Below are 19037 nucleotides of genomic sequence, written 5' to 3' on the forward strand. Positions count from 1 at the left end.
TCAGCTACTTATACAACCGCACAGAGTGCTCAGAAAATTAGCAGTTGATTCTATGGAGCTCATTTTCAGCTCTAAAGTTTTACTCTGGGATTCCAGAGAACAGCTTTTTTATTATTCACTGACTTTCCTTGTGCTTCTGAGTGTTTGCTTTCTTGAAGTTATCCATTATCCATTAGGGACATGATGGATGATTATAGTAACCACAAACTTTTTCCACACAGTAACTGTGTTAAGAATAAAAAGTGAGAACCCCAGAACGCAAGGATAAATGTGTAACACCTCCAGTCCAGGATTAGAGAAGATGATTAGCAACATAAAACACAATAATCTTTAATCCAGAGAAGATTTCCTGTTTCTTACTCACCATCAGTGTTTTTCTGTTCTGCTCTTTTAATCTGCAGCCCCTGAAGTTGTCGACTCCTTCATCTCCAGAGCTTCCACTGTCTGAAGATCTGACTGAGGAGACTTCAGTGTTTGGCAAACATAAAGAAAATGTTCCCCATGTGCTCATCATTAAATTTGTTGAAACGTTAGTTGTAACGACTGTTGTCACGTTTGGTGAAGCTGATGAAGACTGAAACCTTTTCAGTTAACTTCAACATAATAACCTTGATGAGATATGAGGGTTAAATGAGCCAGTGCTCCTTCACGACCCTCTCAAACATTCCTCCTTATGAACATAACTCCTCATATGGTTTCTCTTCATGTAGTGCATTAACAGGCTGGCGTTAACTCATCACGAGCTGGTCTTTTTATGAAATGGTTTATTCTGTTGTCTGTAACAGTATATTTTGAGGGGTTTTTTTTATCCCTCTTTCTTTCAGATGAAAAGTAGCACAGTTTATGTTAAATATTCTCTCGTGTTTTTCCTGTTAGTCTTATTTATTTGTAGATCTTACATCATTTAAAGTTCTTTTGGCAGTATCGTGTGTTTTGTATGCCGTAAAAGTGACAAAGCACAACTTGGACTTTGCTTCTATCTTGTGTTCAACAAGCACAGCTACAGTGTGCAGGTCTGAGAGTTTGAAACCAAACTGTGAACTAATATGTTTTTAACTTCTTTTCAGTGACTGATGCCTCGCTAATGCTTTCATATGTAATATTCTATTTTGGTAGAATCAATTTCTGTCTTCTATCGGGAAGGATGATTTGATTATCTTTTATGTTTTTGTCTGAAGTTGCATTAAATAAAATGTAAAAGCAAAAATTAAGACTGGATATTTTTTAAGAAAGCAGAACCATTCTGATCTAAACCCAGACATTCACTCAGAAGCTTTACTCTTATTTCACTTTTTTGAGATAAATGATGCTGATGATGACTAATAATATTATGGTGATCCTGTAGACTAGGAAAATGATGTTAGTCAGGTCTAATACAAATCCATGAATCACAGGTTTCAGTAAAAGTGACATAATTTGATGCTAGTGTGATAACAGAATATCACACTAACTGTTCATGCTGTTATTATTATTATTAATCCTTTATTTATCCAGGTAAAAAATCTCATTGAGATTAAAAATCTCAAACTGATGTATGTAATCACACTAAAAAATGTTTTATAATCTAAATAAATAGATAGATATAGAAATGCTGGTAAACCCACAGCTGTAACAGAATCTGTTTCTGATCACAGTTTCAAGAACAGATTTATACAGGCTCTCTACATGACATCATGATATTAAATGATATTATCAAAGTGCATTTGAGATCACAATAGCTCAGTTTCCATTATCTACTATATATTATATATATTCCATTTCCTTGAACAATTCAAAAATCCAAACATGAAATCATACTTTTTCTTTCAGGGTTCTAGTATGTGGCCTGCATGAAACACCATGATAAGAACACGTCTACAGTCTATCTTCTGGACATTGTCACACTGTTAAAGAGTCTAATTTAATTGCATTTTTACACTCTGCATTGTGCATCTCTTTTCGGAAGTCTTTATTCATTTTTCTTCCTTCCTTTCCTTGACCATATGACATTTCCATCAAGGAAATGTGGTTGCAAAAAGAAGACAGGAGGTAACTTTTTGGACAACTCAGCGGCACCCTGGAAATTTTCTAAATGAACAGAAAGGTCTAAAAAACAGATGGTATTAAGTCTCCATCTCACTGTACATAAAATGATCTAAGATTTTTAAAAAAGTGTTTATTTTTCATATATAAATAGTACAGAACTGAATCAGTTTGATCAAAGATGATCTTGTACACGTTTTAAGACCAATAGTACACAACTTGGACTTTGCTTGCATCTTGTGCTCTACAGAGAAAGCTGCAGCGTGAAGGAGGAGTGTAAAAACTACTGTGACTAAATGCAGCTAGTTACTTCACAGCATCAGTGATTATACCACACTAATGAAACACACAAAATTTTAGAGTTATTTGGGCAGTTGGAGGCGCTGCCAATATGATTTTCACTCTTTGAAATCTTAGGCCATGTCTGAACATGAATATCTCAGCAACTATTAAAGATGAAACGTTCATGTTCCTTTCTTACGATAAAAATTTAATTTGAATCTGTAATTTGGGACACAAGAGTCCCATATTTGAGCATACACTGACAGAAATCTTGACATTGGAAAAGACTAGTGAGAATTTCTGAACCTCACATAGCAAAAGAACAACAACAAAAAACCCCTTTTATAAAACTTTCATAGTAGTTTGATCAAATAGGATAAGTTGTACTACAAACACAAACATATCAATAGATAGTCTAAATAATTCAGTTAAGCATCATCAGCCATGAAATGTGTGTTTGTGTGTTTGCTGATGTTTGTTGAGCTGATGGAAATATTGCATTTCACAGTTCAACACTTTTTGGCACAACACTGAAAGTATGGATACCTGAAAATTCTTTATAAAGACTTTACTTTCCTGGCTATCATCTATTAACTAATATGTTATTTGGTTATGTAGTTTTGTAAATTATTCAGTGTTGGGGAGTAACGGAACACATGTTATGTATTTAAAATACAAAATATGAGTAACTGTATTCGGTTATAGTTACCATTTAAAAAGGTGGTATTCAGAATACAGTTACTTTGTTGAAATGAATGGATTACACGGCGGCCTTTTCCTGTTTCATATGTTCGGCTATGCCTTCTCTATTTTTGGTAATTCCACGCTGGAGAAAACCCAAACAAAACACGCATTAAGAGGCTCTAATGTCGGTGTCTCAGTCTCGCTGCCCATGTCATCTCTACTTTCGGCCTGCATAATGACGTGAAGAAGTATTTTTAAAAAATTATTATTCAAAAAATTTTTTCATATGAAAGCAATAGGTAGAGTGTTACAGGCATAGACCTAAAGAATGTAGCCTTATGGGCAGTGTAGCCCAGTTGTAAGTAAATAATTAAGACTCGACTATGTGTTCGTGTTTTCCTCCGAAACAATAAGTTCCATTGGAGCAGCCTTTCAGTGCCTCTCTCTGTCTCTCGCTAGCAAAGTTGACCCAGACAACAAAGTAAAGCTAGTTTTCAGCTACAAGCCCGACACAGAACCCGACATATTAGCCAGAGGTCCCCTTACTGCGGTTCGGAGCCAAAGACCTGTTTTATATACGCGCAGAATAGGAGATCACTGCTAAAAGTGCAGCCTTACTTAATGTCAACATACTGTTACTCATTTTATATTAAGATTTAAAAATCTAGTTGTTATTGGTATGGCGACTATCCTTAAGTAATAGCAATAAATCACACAGCAATAGTACATTCATGTTGTTGTAAACAGCATGATAATATATTAAGTAATCCAAAGAATTCAGAATATGTTACTCTCATTGAGTAACGTAACGGAATACGTTACAAAATACATGTTGGGGCATGTATTCTGTAATCTGTAGTGGAATACATTTTAAAAGTAACCTTCTCAATACTGAAATTATTTAATATGTTTGTAAGATTGTTGTGTACCATGAGGTGTGCTTTGTTGAAGGAAGTTTCTTGTTTATCATTATTAGTTATCAAATTAATATAAAAGATGTCAGTGATTAAAACTGTGAATAAGAAGCTCAGGTGAATAAAGGACCACTTATGTTCTGCACCTTATACCCACAAAAATAGTCCACTTCTAGTGAACAGGGAGAATAGTTTCTGTTTTACTGGTGTGCCTAGTTCATTGGACTGTACCGGCCTTAGATGGTGACGACATCTGTTGACCAGGAAAACTTCTTACACAAACACATGACATCAACGTCTGACTTATTTACAAAAGTACTTCAAATGAAAAAAACAGAAACAAAAACTGTCTAACAGGACTGAAATGTTGTAAACCACAGTTATCAGTAATCAAGGAAAAAGCTAAGTTAGTACGTTTTATTAGCAACTATTGCACCTTGTTCTATCTAATGCAAATGTAGCACATTAAAAGGCTATGTGATGCTTACAATAACAACTTTTCCAATCATTCTGTCAACGTCTCGGATCTGTGACCCAGCGCTTTGAGTTATTTGGTATTGTTGATTTCTTATGTTAGCGTTTAGTTCATGTGTTGTTCTTAGTTAAGGTTGTAGTTGAGCCATTTTGTATTTTTGATTACTTATAAGATAATTTTAAGTTTTAGTATTTTTATTTAGTATGTCTTAGTCTAATTTATGTTTCTTCCAGGTCGCCATGTTTTTGAGTCTTGTCCTGTCTTCTGTGTAGTCTGTCTTGTTCCCTATGTTAAACGTGTAAGTTAAGCCTGTGCCTTGGTCTCCCTAATCTGTTTTCATTTACCTCTCCTTGTGTTCCATGCATCCCCAGTCTGTCATGTGTTTTATGTCTACATGTTCCATGTTCCATTGTCAAGCTTGTGTTATCGTGCCTTGTCTCTCCATGTTTCCTGTGTTATTTTGAAAGGAGGCTCAAAATGAGCCCATTTTTGTTTTAAAACTTCAAAACAGCAGACGTAGATCTTCTGCTGGTCACAAGTTATGTTGGGGAATATCTGTTCTCTTTTATTTGTCCTCCATCTGTATTTAATGCAGGACACAGCCCCTCCAGCTGTTAACACATAGTTTGGCCATCAAGCATTAACTAACATGACCATGTAGTTTTGTGAATTTGTTTGACAGATTATTGCGTGCCATGATGTGCGCTTTGCTGAAGATAGCCAGTTGTGGATTATTATTAGTTATCGGATTAATATAAAAAACTGTCAGTATGAAGCTCAGGTCAATAAATGGTCATTTTTAGTCGGCAACATATAGCCAGAAAAACATCCAATTTCAACCAAATAGACATATAAGTTTGTGCTTCATATAGTAACTGGTATGATCGGTTCATTGGAATAGACTGTGACAATGACTGCAACTGTACAATTCTTTACAAAGAAAACATTTCATTTGAAGGTTTGAAACAGTGGTGTGTGTGATATGTGATGTTGCAAAATTTGGATCCAATCCCAAGTAAATACGCAGCCATTGTTGCTGATAGCAGGTGCTGATACTGATGCTTTTAACTTACAAAGGTAGCTTATGTATGATTAGCAGGGAATGTCTGAATATAGTCTACAGGTATGATAACACTTAATTAAAATTAACTAATGCTTAAGATCCAAAACAACTGAATCATTATCTTCAGCTGGATATTTCTTGCCTCTGTGGAAGAACTCTGTGGGGTCTGGGTCTATCTGAAGGATTTTTTTCCTCCTCCGTCAGTATCTTTTACCAGAAAAAGTCTCTTTTTCACAGGTTTTCAAGTTTTTATACAAGTTGCTTGTGTTGCCAAAGTATTGAATTTCATTCTTACACGCCTACATCTTTACAAGGTTATTATTTGCAGCCATGAAATACCTCCCCTCCGGCTTTTTCTCACCCACTACATGTAGCGTACATATCTGTTTAGCACAGCTGAGTCATGTGACAACAACAAAAACCACAGCAGAGCAGGGAGGAGGAAGAGGAGCAAAAAGTGCACTGATCTGTTTACTGTTTGCGGAAACAGTCCATTACTGGCACTGCAGACTTTGACAATTACATTCAAGAGAAATTTGATCGCAGTGCAACACTTCTGTCCCTTTGCTGACCCACTTATCGTAAATGTGAGCAAGTTTTAAGGAACAAGGAACAAGGCTTGCTTGGTAGGGCTTTGATACGCACAACCATAGTTATGTTTCTAATGTGACCATATTAGCGATGTTCACTGTTACTGTTACCATTCAGCCGAATCCACACAAGCAAAGCATTTAAGAGAATGAAGCCTACAGTTTTGCTTTTTGTATTTTAGGCTTTTACCATGTGTAATATAGGTTTCCACTTTTGTAACAGTACATATATGTGGTACTGTGCAAAACTTTTGAATCATCCCTCATTTATTTATATTTTGCTTCTAAGGAGCCAGAGTTTCTTGTCATTTTTCTCCTGTATCTCTCCTGAAGGGCTTTCAAAGATTTTCTTTGGACTTTGGCTGTTTTTCCACAAGTTTTCCTTCCAGTTATTGAATCTGATCCTTTTCTGGGAATTTTTTTTTTGTTTGCTTGTTGTACCAATTAGAACTGACCTATAAATGACTTAAGCATGAATTAGCCAATGTTGTGTCACCACATAACAGATAACTTAGCAAAGAATCAATTTATATTTAGCAGCCTGTTGCAAAAATGACTAATTTGTTCCAATTGTTTAGCCAAAAGGATGAAACATGGCAAAACCAACAGTTTGACAGACATAAAATGGTTTTTTTATTAATTCAGTGTCTACATCAATCTGTAAAACATCTGGAGACTGTCATGATTTGGGACTGCATTTCAGGAGGTGATGTTGTGTATCTTGTCAAAATTGATGGAATTATGAACACAGAAAAGATTTTGATGTGAAAATACGTAAATGGAGTCAAGGACATAAAAGTTGGGGGTGGGGGCAAGGCTCTACAGGATGGCAGTTGTCCCCCTTTGCCCACCTGTAGATCCGCCCCTGGCTTTGACTTCTTGTCACTTTATGTCCATTGCTGGGGTGTTCTTCTCTTCTTTTAGCTGCAGACAAATGATGAGCTATAAATTTCCCATTATTTCAAACAAAGCTGCTGTGAAGAAATGCACCTCAGTGATGGTTCAGAAATGAAAAGCATAATCTGAATGCTTGATCCCCACTGTGGGGTCATGTTTTATGGCATTCACAGGATCTCAGCTCATTTGAACACCCATGGGAAGTTTTGAGCCCTGTGGGCCAACTTTCTGCCTTTTTTTTGAGAGTTTGTTGTGGATTATTATTATTAGCTGTTATATTAATTAATAGAAAATATATCACATGTTCAGAGCTGTCAGTAAGAAGCTTAGGTCAGTCCGCACCGGATACACAGAAAAACAGTCCACTTCTAGCGAACAGACAGTTATTTTCTGGCTTGTATAGAAACTGGTATGTCTTGTTAACAGGAATCCCCGAGCCTAGATGGTGATGACAAATGTTGACCAGGAAGAACTTTTACACAGAAACATGTGTTCTTAAGTCATTTGTACAGATGTTTTTCAGCCCTGGAAAATAAATACTTCCTTGTTCCCCAGAACTTGCTGACATTTATTTGTTTTCACGCAGGTGTACTTGTGAGGATTGAAATGACATTTCTCTGACTCCACAGACATAGTGATGTCAGTACATGGCATGAATTGTATAACCACTACTTGACCAAATACCCTTGACTGGACTGTAAATCTGGAAATAATATTACATTTGCCTCTGTTACTTTCAGAAATAGCTTGTTTGATAGATTGCTGCGTGCCACGATGTTTTCTTTGTTGAAGAGAGTTAGTTGTTTATTATTCTTAGTTGTCATATTAATATAAAGGATGTCAAATAATTCATACTCAATACAACTCCGCCTTCAGTCTTCCCCAGAAAAAAAACTGCACATTTTCCGCAAGTCGACAGGTTATTTTCTCTCAGTCTACTTTAACCAATCACATTCAAGAGAAAATGCATTACCATACTGGAGCCCCGCCCCCATTCCAAATAAAGGATCTAAGGTGAGCAAGTTGTTGGTTATTTGAAGAGTGAAAGACGAACTCTACACAGGAAAATAGCAGAAGCTACTTGGAGTCAGCCTGAAAGACAAAGGTGAGCATCAAATTAATGAGTTTGTTCAATTTTAAAATCTATTTTAAATTAAAATGTAAAGATGTTACCGTTTTTATTAATTTATGTTTCATTTTCTTTCATAAATTTATTCTAAAGTCTTGTTTCTGGACTTTCACCATCAGCCCACAGCTCTACGTTTCACTGGCACTTTGCACAGCATACGAGAGAGAATCCAACAATGTGCAACCTGGAGAATACTTTGGATAAGCCGGTACAGATTAATGAGAAAGATGTTGTGGAAGCTACAATACAAGATTGGGCTCAAGTGCTGAGTCACAAAGATCCAAATGATGAATTCAAAGATTCAGACTTTGAAGATCAAGTTGATGAAGAGCCTTCTGAAGTCACAAAGACAGATGAAGAGTCCAACAGTGGTTTAAGCTGGAGTGATGAAGCGTTCATTGAGGATTGTTGTCCACTTTGTTCACATGTTTGCACTGAGCCTGCGGTGCTGCAGTGTGGCCACAGCTTCTGTAACGGCTGTGTGCAAGAATGTGAGAAGTGGAAAAAGTCTTTTAAATGTTCACTCTGTAACAAAGTCAACAACAACCCAGAGCCTCCAGTTAATGTTTCCATGATGAGTTTGAGTGAAAGCGACAGAGTTGATCCATCAGGAGGACAAAGAAATGTGCAGGTGAGTGTGCTTCATTCTTTATACGCTTCATACACCCATATATCAACCATGTAGCTTCATCTTAATAGGTTCATTAGGCACTTTGACTCAATTATGGATGATGTGCGATAATTAATCACCATCATCTTTATTCAGCTACTTTTACAACCGCACAGAGTGCTCAGAAAATTAGCAGTTAGTCTTAAGTTAGCACAGCATATTTAAGTGCCGGAATGATCAGGACACATCAGTCCTAAGAGAGGAGATGAAGGACAAACAGTCCAGCAGGTTTCATTACAGGAAATAACCCAACTTTCCAAAACTCACCTCAACAAACTGACCTAACCCAAAAACCTCACTAGTCAGGCTGATGTAACTAAACCTCCAGTGAAGGAAATGATTCTTTGGAGCTCATTTTCAGCTCTAAAGTTTTACTCTGGGATTCCAGAGAACAGCTTTTTTTATTATTCACTGGCTTTCCTTGTGCTTCTGAGCGTTTGCTTTCTTGAAGTTATCCATTATCCATTAGGGACATAATGGATGATTATAGTAACCACAAACTAAGAATAAAAAGTGAGAACCCCAGAACGCAAGGATAAATGTGTAACACCTCCAGTCCAGGATTAGAGAAGATGATTAGCAACATAAAACACAATAATCTTTAATCCAGAGAAGATTTCCTGTTTCTTACTCACCATCGGTGTTTTTCTGTTCTGCTCTTTTAATCTGTAGCCCCTGAAGTTGTCGACTCCTTCATCTCCAGAGCTTCCACTGTCTGAAGATCTGACTGAGGAGACTTCAGTGTTTGGCAAACATAAAGAAAATGTTCCCCATGTGCTCATCATTAAATTTGTTGAAACGTTAGTTGTAACGACTGTTGTTACGTTTGGTGAAGCTGATGAAGACTGAAACCTTTTTAAGTTCATTTAACTTCAACATAATAACCTTGATGAGATATGAGGGTTAAATGAGCCAGTGCTCCTTCACGACCCTCTCAAACATTCCTCCTCCTTATGTTTATGTATTTGTAACTCCTCCTATGGTTATGGTTTCACTGTTCACTTAAAGATGACTTGTATTAATTGCATATTATGTTTTTTTTTTTTTATCCCTCTTTCTTTTAGATGAAAAGTAGCACAGTTTATGTTAAATATTCTCTCGTGTTTTTCCTGTTAGTCTTATTTATTTGTAGATCTTACATCATTTAAAGTTCTTTTGGCAGTATCGTGTGTTTTGTATGCTGTAAAAGTGACAAAGCACAACTTGGACTTTGCTTCCATCTTGTGTTCAACAAGCACAGCTACAGTGTGCAGGTCTGAGAGTGTGAAACCAAACTGTGAACTAATATGTTTTTAACTTCTTTTCAGTGACTGATGCCTCGCTAATGCTTTCATATGTAATATTCTATTTTGGTAGAATCAATTTCTGTCTTCTATCGGGAAGGATGATTTGATTATCTTTTATGTTTTTGTCTGAAGTTGCATTAAATAAAATGTAAAAGCAAAAATTAAGACTGGATATTTTTAAGAAAGCAGAACCATTCTGATCTAAACCCAGACGTTCACTCAGAAGCTTTACTCTTATTTCACTTTTTTGAGATAAATGATGCTGATGATGACTAATAATATTATGGTGATCCTGTAGACTAGGAAAATGATGTTAGTCAGGTCTAATACAAATCCATGAATCACAGGTTTCAGTAAAAGTGATATAATTTGATGCTAGTGTGATAACAGAATATCACACTAACTGTTCATGCTGTTGGTAAACTGATGTATGTAATCACACTAAAAAATGTTTTCTAATCTAAATAAAGATAAATATTGAGGACAAAGTGTGTTTGCATACAGAAAAAAGTATTTACATCAATGTATGATTAAAAAACAATGTCAGCTATCTCATGTCTAAGAAATGAGGCTACTACTACACACATCTTCCAGACACTATTCACCTGCATAAAGTGTATAAGTTTCATTATGGTTGCATATTTATATGTATTATGATGATTTTGTAGGCTGGGGTAATTCACATGGCAAAAATGAGTGTATTCCCTATTCTCTAAATGAGGTGTTGTTATTGCAAAATGAGAGCAATGCAATACCTTTATAAGGTACTGTAGGCGTACAAACCCCACAAATGGGTAATGGGTTTGTAGGTAGTTGCTAGACAACGTGATGACATCATATCTACTCTAGATAAGAACCTCCAGTGGAGTAAGATGTGTCGCGTAAGAGACTATCCCTGTTTATGGCTGAGGTGTTACATTTTGGTGTTTTGTTTTTATATTTCTGTTTTTAGTCAACTTTGGTTTTTTAGTTTCCAGAGTGGGTTTGCTGTCTTCACCGTTTTAGTGCTTAGAAATGGTTGGTTTCACTTTAATCTCCTAGGACCTGGCATCCACATATGCGGACATCACATTTTGGGTTGTCTAGACCAAAATACCAAATTCGCTACAAGGGCCTGATTTCCACTTACGAGGACATTAAACTGCCACTCTTCTATCAAAATTGAAAACGAATGTCATCATATGTGGATCTAATTTTTCTCAGAAACAAAAATCAGGTATAAAAAAACAAAATCAGGTAATTTTTTGTTTTTACATTCATTGGGTCCCAATCAACCCAAATATCAAAGAGAAATAAAAAATGCATGCCATGAAAGCGTTCGGGTCTTAGGTGGTTAATTTTTATTACTGGCTAGTGATTTTTTTTTTAATCAATTATAAGACAATTATAAAACAATAAATGGCCTGTATTTGTAGAATAAAACAAGCTTGACTCATAGCATTCCCAGTTTCAATAAAGATAAACCAAAGGCTCCTCATCCTGGTCGTGGTAGAATTTGGTCAAACTGACAAAAAAATGTAAGTAAAACTTTTCCAATATATTAGGATATAGAAGATGATTTTGTTTGACTTCGTTGTATTTATAAAGTACATTTTTTATTTGTTTCGTTTCAGAATGAATACCCTACCCTACACTTTTTTGTTTAACAGCTCAAAAAGTTCCATTGTGTTGTTGAAATATTCTGTCATATTCATTTGATTTATTTTCTCTCTGATTTGGGACTTTCCGGGCCATCCATCCATTCGCTTCCGCTTATCCTTTTCAGGGTCGCGGGGGGCGCTGGGGCCTATCCCAGCCGTCATAGGGCGAGAGGCGGGGTACACCCTGGACAGGTCGCCAGTCTGTCGCAGGGCCAACACACAGGGACAGACAACCATTCGCACTCACACATTCACACCTAGTGGCAATTTGGATTATCCAATTAACATATCCCCACAAGCTGCATGTCTTTGGACGGTGGGAGGAAGCCGGAGTACCCGGAGGGAACCCACGCAAACACGGGGAGAACATGCAAACTCCACACAGAAAGACCCCGGCCTGATGGTAGAATTGAACTCAGGACCTTCTTGCTGTGCGGCAACAGTGCTAACCACCATGCCACCTTGCTTCCGGGCCTTTCATGGAAATTGTGTTTGGCTATACTGATTTTGCATAATTTACATGTCTTCTGTCACTGCATTTAGCTGCCTGTGTGTGAATCTGTGTCTGATGTATTGGTTGTTACATTTACCCTAAAAAACTGCTGTTTTTTTTTTTGTTGGATACCAAGTTAGTTTGTCCAAAATCAATCAAGCAATCAATAAAACAAGGCAAAATATCTTGCAGCTGTTTGACATTTACATTTTTTAGTAAACGAAACTTTTGTGGTTTGTTTAAGAAGGCAGACTGTCTGTGCATGCAAGAAACCATACTTCCTGTTTTTCTCAGGAAGTAACCTTCTCCTTTAATACCATCTGCCAGTGTGTTATTTAAGTGGCAGTTTCACTTTAGTAAGCAGCCATGCATTCGTCTTCTGGTCTGTTAGATTTAATGGTGTCTTAGCAGATTTGTAACAGTAAAAAATAGGGTTTGTTTAATGTATTTATTGACCATCTAGTTGACTGTTTGGAAGCAAATATCTTCAGTGAACAGTCAGAGATGTTAAAGACTGAGGACAAGGAGTATTCCCTGACAGAAACTACATGAGGATTAAAGTACTGTAAAAAGAAAATGGACCAATCAATCGTTAGTAATAAAACAGATGATTTCTCTGAAGGTAAGTCTAATTTTTTTTAATGTAAGGCAACAAAAAGATAATCTGAAAAGCACCAGCAACCATTTTTCTTCAGTGATCTCTTATTCTTGCTTTCTCTCCGAGTCAGTTCCCTTTATTCAGGCTGCGGTTCATCACTTCCAGCCAAACTACACTGCACAGAGTGGTGGCAACGTGGTCGCTCCTTCCATAATTGGTTCAAATGTTGGCAACATAAACATCAATATCTTCTCAGCAACGCAAGGTAGATACATGTAGATACACGCAGTTAAGTGAATGCGCCGTTTGGTCTCTTCTGATCTTTGTGTCGTTTTGCAGAGTGTAAAGAGGACCTCAACAATGACCATACAGACAGCTGTGGTGCTCTGCCACCTGAAAGTGAGTGCTTCTCAATTATTTAATTTAAAAATGTTACATTAAAAAAGTAAACCATTTAAATAAATGTTTTCTCTTTCAGTTGACAAGGTTGCAGAAAGTCAACAAAACCTGAAAGCCACTCTGAGGAGGAAGTTCAGCCACATTCTCGAGGGGCAGGCGACAGAAACAAACAAAATCTCTCTCAATAACATTTACACAGAGCTCTACGTCACCGAGGGAGGAAGCGGCGAAGTCAACAAGGAGCATGAGGTGAGACACATCGAGACGACACCCAGGATCCATGTGGGCCAGGAAAAATCAATCCACTGCGATCACCTGTTCGCTCCTCTGCCTGAACGTGGCTGTGACATAAGGACTGTCGTCACACGGGGAGTTGCTGGCATTGGAAAAACTGTTTTGACCAATAAATTCACTCTGGACTGGGCGGAGGAGAGAGCAAATGAAAACCTAGAATTTGTATTTCCACTTTCGTTCCGAGAGCTGAACTTGATGAAGAAGAAAAACTTCAGTCTAGTGGAGCTTCTTGTTGTGCTTTTCCCTGAAATTAAAGACATAGAAATTTTCACTAATGTGAAAAAAAACGTGCTCTTCATCCTCGATGGCCTGGATGAGAGTCGCCTCTCTTTGGACTTCAACAGATGTGAAATACTGTCAGATGTGACTCAAACTACCACAATTGCCGTATTAATGACCAACCTCATTAGGGGCAGATTGCTCCCCATGGCTCTCGTGTGGATCACATCACGCCCCGTAGCTTCCAGTCAGATCCCAGCGAACTGCGTTGATCTAGTGACTGAAGTTCGAGGTTTCAACAACCTGCAAAAAGATGAATACTTCAGGAGGAAAATTAGTGATGTGAACTTATCAAACCGGGTGATAGCACATGTGAAAACCTGCAGGAGCCTTCACATCATGTGCCACATACCAATTTTCTGCTGGATGGCAGCGACTGTTTTCGAGAAAAATATGGCTACAAAAGAGAGCAAAGACACACCAAAGACTCTCACTCAAATGTACATACACTTCTTATCCTTGTGTGAGGAGGCAATGAAGAAAAGGCTGACAGGAAGAAGGGAGTCAAATGCTGACTGTGTGAGAGCTAATCTCCTGGCTTTAGGAAAGCTGGCTTTCCAAGAACTCGAGAAAGGCCACCTGATCTTCAATGAAAGCGACCTAAAGCTGAATGGTATCGATACTGAGCAGGCATCCATGTTCTCAGGAGTCTACACACAGATCTTCCATGAGGAGATGACAGTGTGCAAGGAGAAGATGTTTTGCTTCGTGCATCTGAGTGTTCAGGAATTCTTTGCAGCGTTGTACGTCTTCCTCACGTTCCACAACGACAACGTTAACATCCTGGTGAAGTTGTCCGCGTCACGACGCTTTCTATCCAGACCATCTGAGCTCACCCTCTACAAAGAAGCAGTGGAAAAGGCTTTGCGGAGTGAGAAAGGAGATTTTGACATGTTTCTACGCTTCCTTTTGGGGCTGTCCCTGGAGTCCAATCAGACGCTGCTGAAACATCTAATGGTCAACAACCGAACACAACAAAAGACAAGAACTGAAATCGTTAAACACATAAAGGAGAAGATCAGGTCCAGTCCATCACCAGACAGGTGCCTCAATCTCTTCCACTGTCTGAACGAGCTGAATGACCACTCCCTCGTGAAGGAAATTCAGAGCTACCTCAGCTCAGGTAGCCTTAACAGAGCCAATCTTTCACCTGCCCAGTGGGCCACACTAGTTTTTGTATTACTGACATCAGAAGAAGAGCACAGTACGTTTGAACTGGGCAACTACACCAGGTCAGAGGAGGGTCTTCTCAGGCTGCTACCTGTCGTGAAAACAGCCCAAGTAGCAAAGTAAGTAGTTTACAGTTATTAATTTCTACAGGAGAAAAAAACAAAACTCCAAAAGACTGAGAAGAGTAACTCCTCAATTGATATTGGAACCCAGTGCTTTTAAGTAACATCTCCTAATCTCTTCCTACCTGGAATGACCAGGGCAAAATCAGGGCATCTGTGCATAGCTAATATCAGCCTGTCACAAGCATAGAAAAAAGCACATTTAAAGTCGAGCTTTTAGAGGAAGCTGCAGCCTGACCTATTGGCTCGAATCTCTGTTACATATGCCCAACACATTATTTAAAGCTTTGGCTGTGTTTGATGTGAAAACACCACAAGGTTTTCGCTGTAAAGCTCGAGAGGGAAAATCCCAACTAGATCAGCAGTTTCTGAAATACTTAGATCCGTCTGGCACAACAACCATTTCACATTCAGAGTCACTTAAAACATTTTTTATTCCCTGTTCTGATGCTCTGTTTCAAATTCAGCAGAATGTCCCGACCATGCCTAAATGCATTGATTTGCTGATTAGATGTTTGTATTAACACTTGATCAGATGACAAAAGTACCTAACAAAGAGTTAGTGAGTATATATATTAAATATACATGATGTTAGGCAGTTAGCTAACATTTTGACAGATGTTTTTGCATAAAATTTCAAACAGTGCTGGATAACAGACGTATTTCTAATCTGCATATATAAGGGGATTTTGCTTCCTGGGATTACTTACCATTTTCTTGCTGTTTTCCCTGTTGCAGTCTGAATGCATGCAACCTTACGTTGACCTGCTGTGAGAACCTGGCGAATGCCATCAGTTCATCCCAACTTAGAGAACTGGACTTGAGTAACAACAATCTGACAGATGTAGGACTAATGAAGCTCTCCAGTGGGTTGAGGAACAGCAAAGTGGAGGCGCTCAGGTTAATATTCAACATGTTTCTTTTATTTTTATTTCTCAGCCAAAATGTAAGCACATGATTACAGCATTTTCCTTTGTGCAGACTGAGGAGCTGTAGCCTAACAGAACGCAGCTCCAATGACCTGGCATCATTTGTCAGCTCTGCCTCTTGCCTGCTAAAACTACTGGACCTGAGTGATAATGAGTTTCACGATTTAGGAGTTAGAAGGTTTTCTGATGGACTGAGGAGCTCTGACTGTAAACTGGAAACCCTCAAGTGAGTGTCCTGAGTGTGAGGCTATGTACTGGTACAAAGACAGATTCAAACTGAAGTTGTTCTTGTCACTGTCATGGAGACAGCTGGATGAAATAACTTTCTGTATTTCTTGAAGTTTGTCCCTGTGCAGTGTGGGAGAAGAGGGCTGCATTTTCTTGGCATCTGCTTTAAACTCATGCCACCTGAGAGAGCTGGACATGAGCTACAACCACCCAGGGAACTCAGGGTTGAATCTTCTAACAGCTCTGAAAGAGGACCCACAATGCAGCCTGGTGAAACTCAGGTAGTGATGGTATCCACAACATCTGAAAAGTAACAGGTTATTTCAGTGCAGAAATAGTGAAGAACTGGGTGATGTAACCATCAACCATTAGATAGTTTCTCCACCAGATAATGTCAGTATCACCAGTGTACACAACTAACATTAATTGTGATGCAAGTGTCTGAACATATTTGTCCCTCTGTTATGATTTTAGCATGGACCAGTGTGGTGAGTTCCGGATTCAGCCAGGTCCAAAGAAATGTGAGTAACCACAACCTCCCTCCTTTCTCCTATACTCAGAAAACTGTGTGATGTAAAATATGAACTGAAATTTTAAATCTGATTCATCAGATATCATCAAACTCACCCTGGACCCAAACACAGCACATAAAGATCTTTCTCTATCCGAGGAAAACAGGAAAGCAACACGCTGGACCAAGCAGCCATATCCAGACCATCCAGAAAGGTTTGATTTCTGGCCTCAAGTGTTGTGTAGAAAAGGGCTCACAGGACGCTACTACTGGGAGGCGGAGTGGACTGGGAGAGTCTTCATAGGAGTAGCCTACAAACGAATATCCAGGAAGGGAGAGACTGATGACTGCTGGTTAGGTCGAAATAACTCCTCCTGGGGCTTGAACTGCAACAAAGATGGATACAAAGCCTTGCACAAAGGCACAGGCATTCCTATAACCACCAAACCCAACTCCAACAAAGTAGGAGTATTCCTGGACTGGTCAGCAGGGATGCTCTCCTTTTACATGCTCTCCTGTGGTTCCCTTAAACTCCTCCACACCTTCCACACTACCTTCGATGAGCCTGTTTACCCCGGGTTTCACCTTGGCTGGGTGGACTCAAAGGTTTATTTGTGCTAAGTATCGCCAATCTGCTTTTCTGATCTGGAGACACCCGAGAATTCTGTTTCATCTAAATGCTGGACTTCTGAGCCTGATGCCCATAATGTGATAAAAGAGCTGCAGCTAATTTCAAATTACACCAGGATTCTTTTTGGTTGCTATTAGCCATATTGGCTCTGTATGGAATGGTAATTCTGGACAGTTCAGAACTTTGGATTCAAGCTGAAACATTGCATTGTATATATTTCCATGAAATGAGTGACAATGATACTAGTGATGTGAGCTTTTCAGATAACACCACACTGTGTGGTCTTGAAGGAACGAAAAAAGGTTGACTGTGATCAGTACCTAGCCTGCTGTGAAGGTGCTTCTGTTATTCACTGTGATGTTTATTTAGATGACATCACGTTTAAAATGTACTTACCAGAAAAACTGAACTTTAATCTCTTTAGAGCAGGGTCTCAAACTTAAATGAGCTGTGGGCCACTGCTGGCACTGTCATCTGATGTGAAGGCCACTTCAGCACAAAAAACACACAAACAAGAAAACACATAAATATTTCCAAAAATGTTTAAAATTTCAAATATTGTATAACAAGATAAAACTGCAAACATGAATGCATTATTTCCTCACTCTTAACTGACTGAACTACCAAATAAACAAATTGGTCCTCTCTTTCTGATACAGTTTCACAAGAAAACCACAAAGTTGAGATAGCTGCAAAAACAGCTGCACAGGAAGGCATACCTTTGACCTTCACTATGTTACGTGATTATTTTGAAACCACATTAGATCAGCACCTAAACCCGAGAAAGACTAAAAACAGAGCAATAGAAAATGCAGAGGGAATTCTAAAAGGACTAAATAGAAAACCAATCCTAGCTAACACTTTATATAGATACAACACTCCAATATTGCCTCAACAGGAGGGATGGTATTTATAACAGTGTTTACTACATATGGATTTAGTAACTACTCAGAAAATATTGTGCAAGGTGTGAAATACGCATACAAATGGATTCAACACACTCACATGGATTATGTAGAAATATTGCCTAGTAATGATTGACCCTTATTCTAAATGAGTGGAGGCTTTTCCCTGTGCTAAACTGGACTCATACACACCCCAATAAAAGAAATAATTCCCAGATTTGGAATCCGAGAAACACTATATAGAGATAAGGGTAAGGATTTTATTAATGAAGTAATAAATAGACAAGCTCAAAATTGAAGAATAAGCTTAAAAATCACTGCACATAATTACATTTTCAATTTTTATTCTGACACATATCTAAGACAAAACACATAACCAATTTTTTTAAAATGTACTTATACGCAAAGGATGTGTTCAGTCAACAATCTATCCATCTATATCTCTATATATATATATCTATATATCTCTATATATATATATATCTCTATATATATATATCTCTATATATATATATATCTCTATATATCTCTATATATATATATATATATATATATATCTCTCTATATATATATATATCTCTATATATATCTATATATATATATATATCTCTATATATATATATATCTCTATATATATATATATATCTCTATATATATATATATATCTCTATATATATCTCTATATATATATATATATATATCTCTATATATATATATATATATAAATATATATATATAAATATATATATAAATATATATAACGTTTCTTGACTCCAAACTGGTCTCAAACTGTGAAGCTGGGTGCAAAAAAGGGCATCAACATCTG

At 37.7% G+C, this 19037-nt stretch overlaps 1 protein-coding gene across 1 annotated transcript; it reads left to right on the forward strand.

Annotated features, from left to right (window-relative positions):
- The first annotated feature begins 12514 nt into the window (after positions 1-12514).
- LOC113028217 (NLR family CARD domain-containing protein 3-like) lies at positions 12515-17814 on the forward strand. Its single transcript, XM_026178301.1, has 9 exons — positions 12515-12767; positions 12874-13008; positions 13083-13142; positions 13222-15004; positions 15746-15907; positions 15989-16162; positions 16278-16445; positions 16639-16685; positions 16776-17814. The coding sequence occupies exons 1-9, from the start codon at positions 12722-12724 to the stop codon at positions 17294-17296; spliced, it is 3096 nt and encodes a 1031-aa protein (XP_026034086.1). The 5' UTR covers positions 12515-12721; the 3' UTR covers positions 17297-17814.
- The last annotated feature ends 1223 nt before the right edge of the window (positions 17815-19037 follow it).

Source organism: Astatotilapia calliptera, chromosome 8 (assembly GCF_900246225.1).
Source record: "Astatotilapia calliptera chromosome 8, fAstCal1.2, whole genome shotgun sequence".
NCBI classification, from domain to species: domain Eukaryota; kingdom Metazoa; phylum Chordata; class Actinopteri; order Cichliformes; family Cichlidae; genus Astatotilapia; species Astatotilapia calliptera.

What these genes read in the sequence shown, in the direction of transcription:
- LOC113028217 (XM_026178301.1), top strand. Translation starts at nt 12,722, where the DNA reads ATGGACCAATCAATCGTTAGTAATAAAACAGATGATTTCTCTGAAG. An exon ending in TGCAGCCTGGTGAAACTCAG is followed by an intron (nt 16,446 to 16,638) that starts GTAGTGATGGTA and finishes TTATGATTTTAG; the next exon opens with CATGGACCAGTGTGGTGAGT. An exon ending in TCAGCCAGGTCCAAAGAAAT is followed by an intron (nt 16,686 to 16,775) that starts GTGAGTAACCAC and finishes CTGATTCATCAG; the next exon opens with ATATCATCAAACTCACCCTG.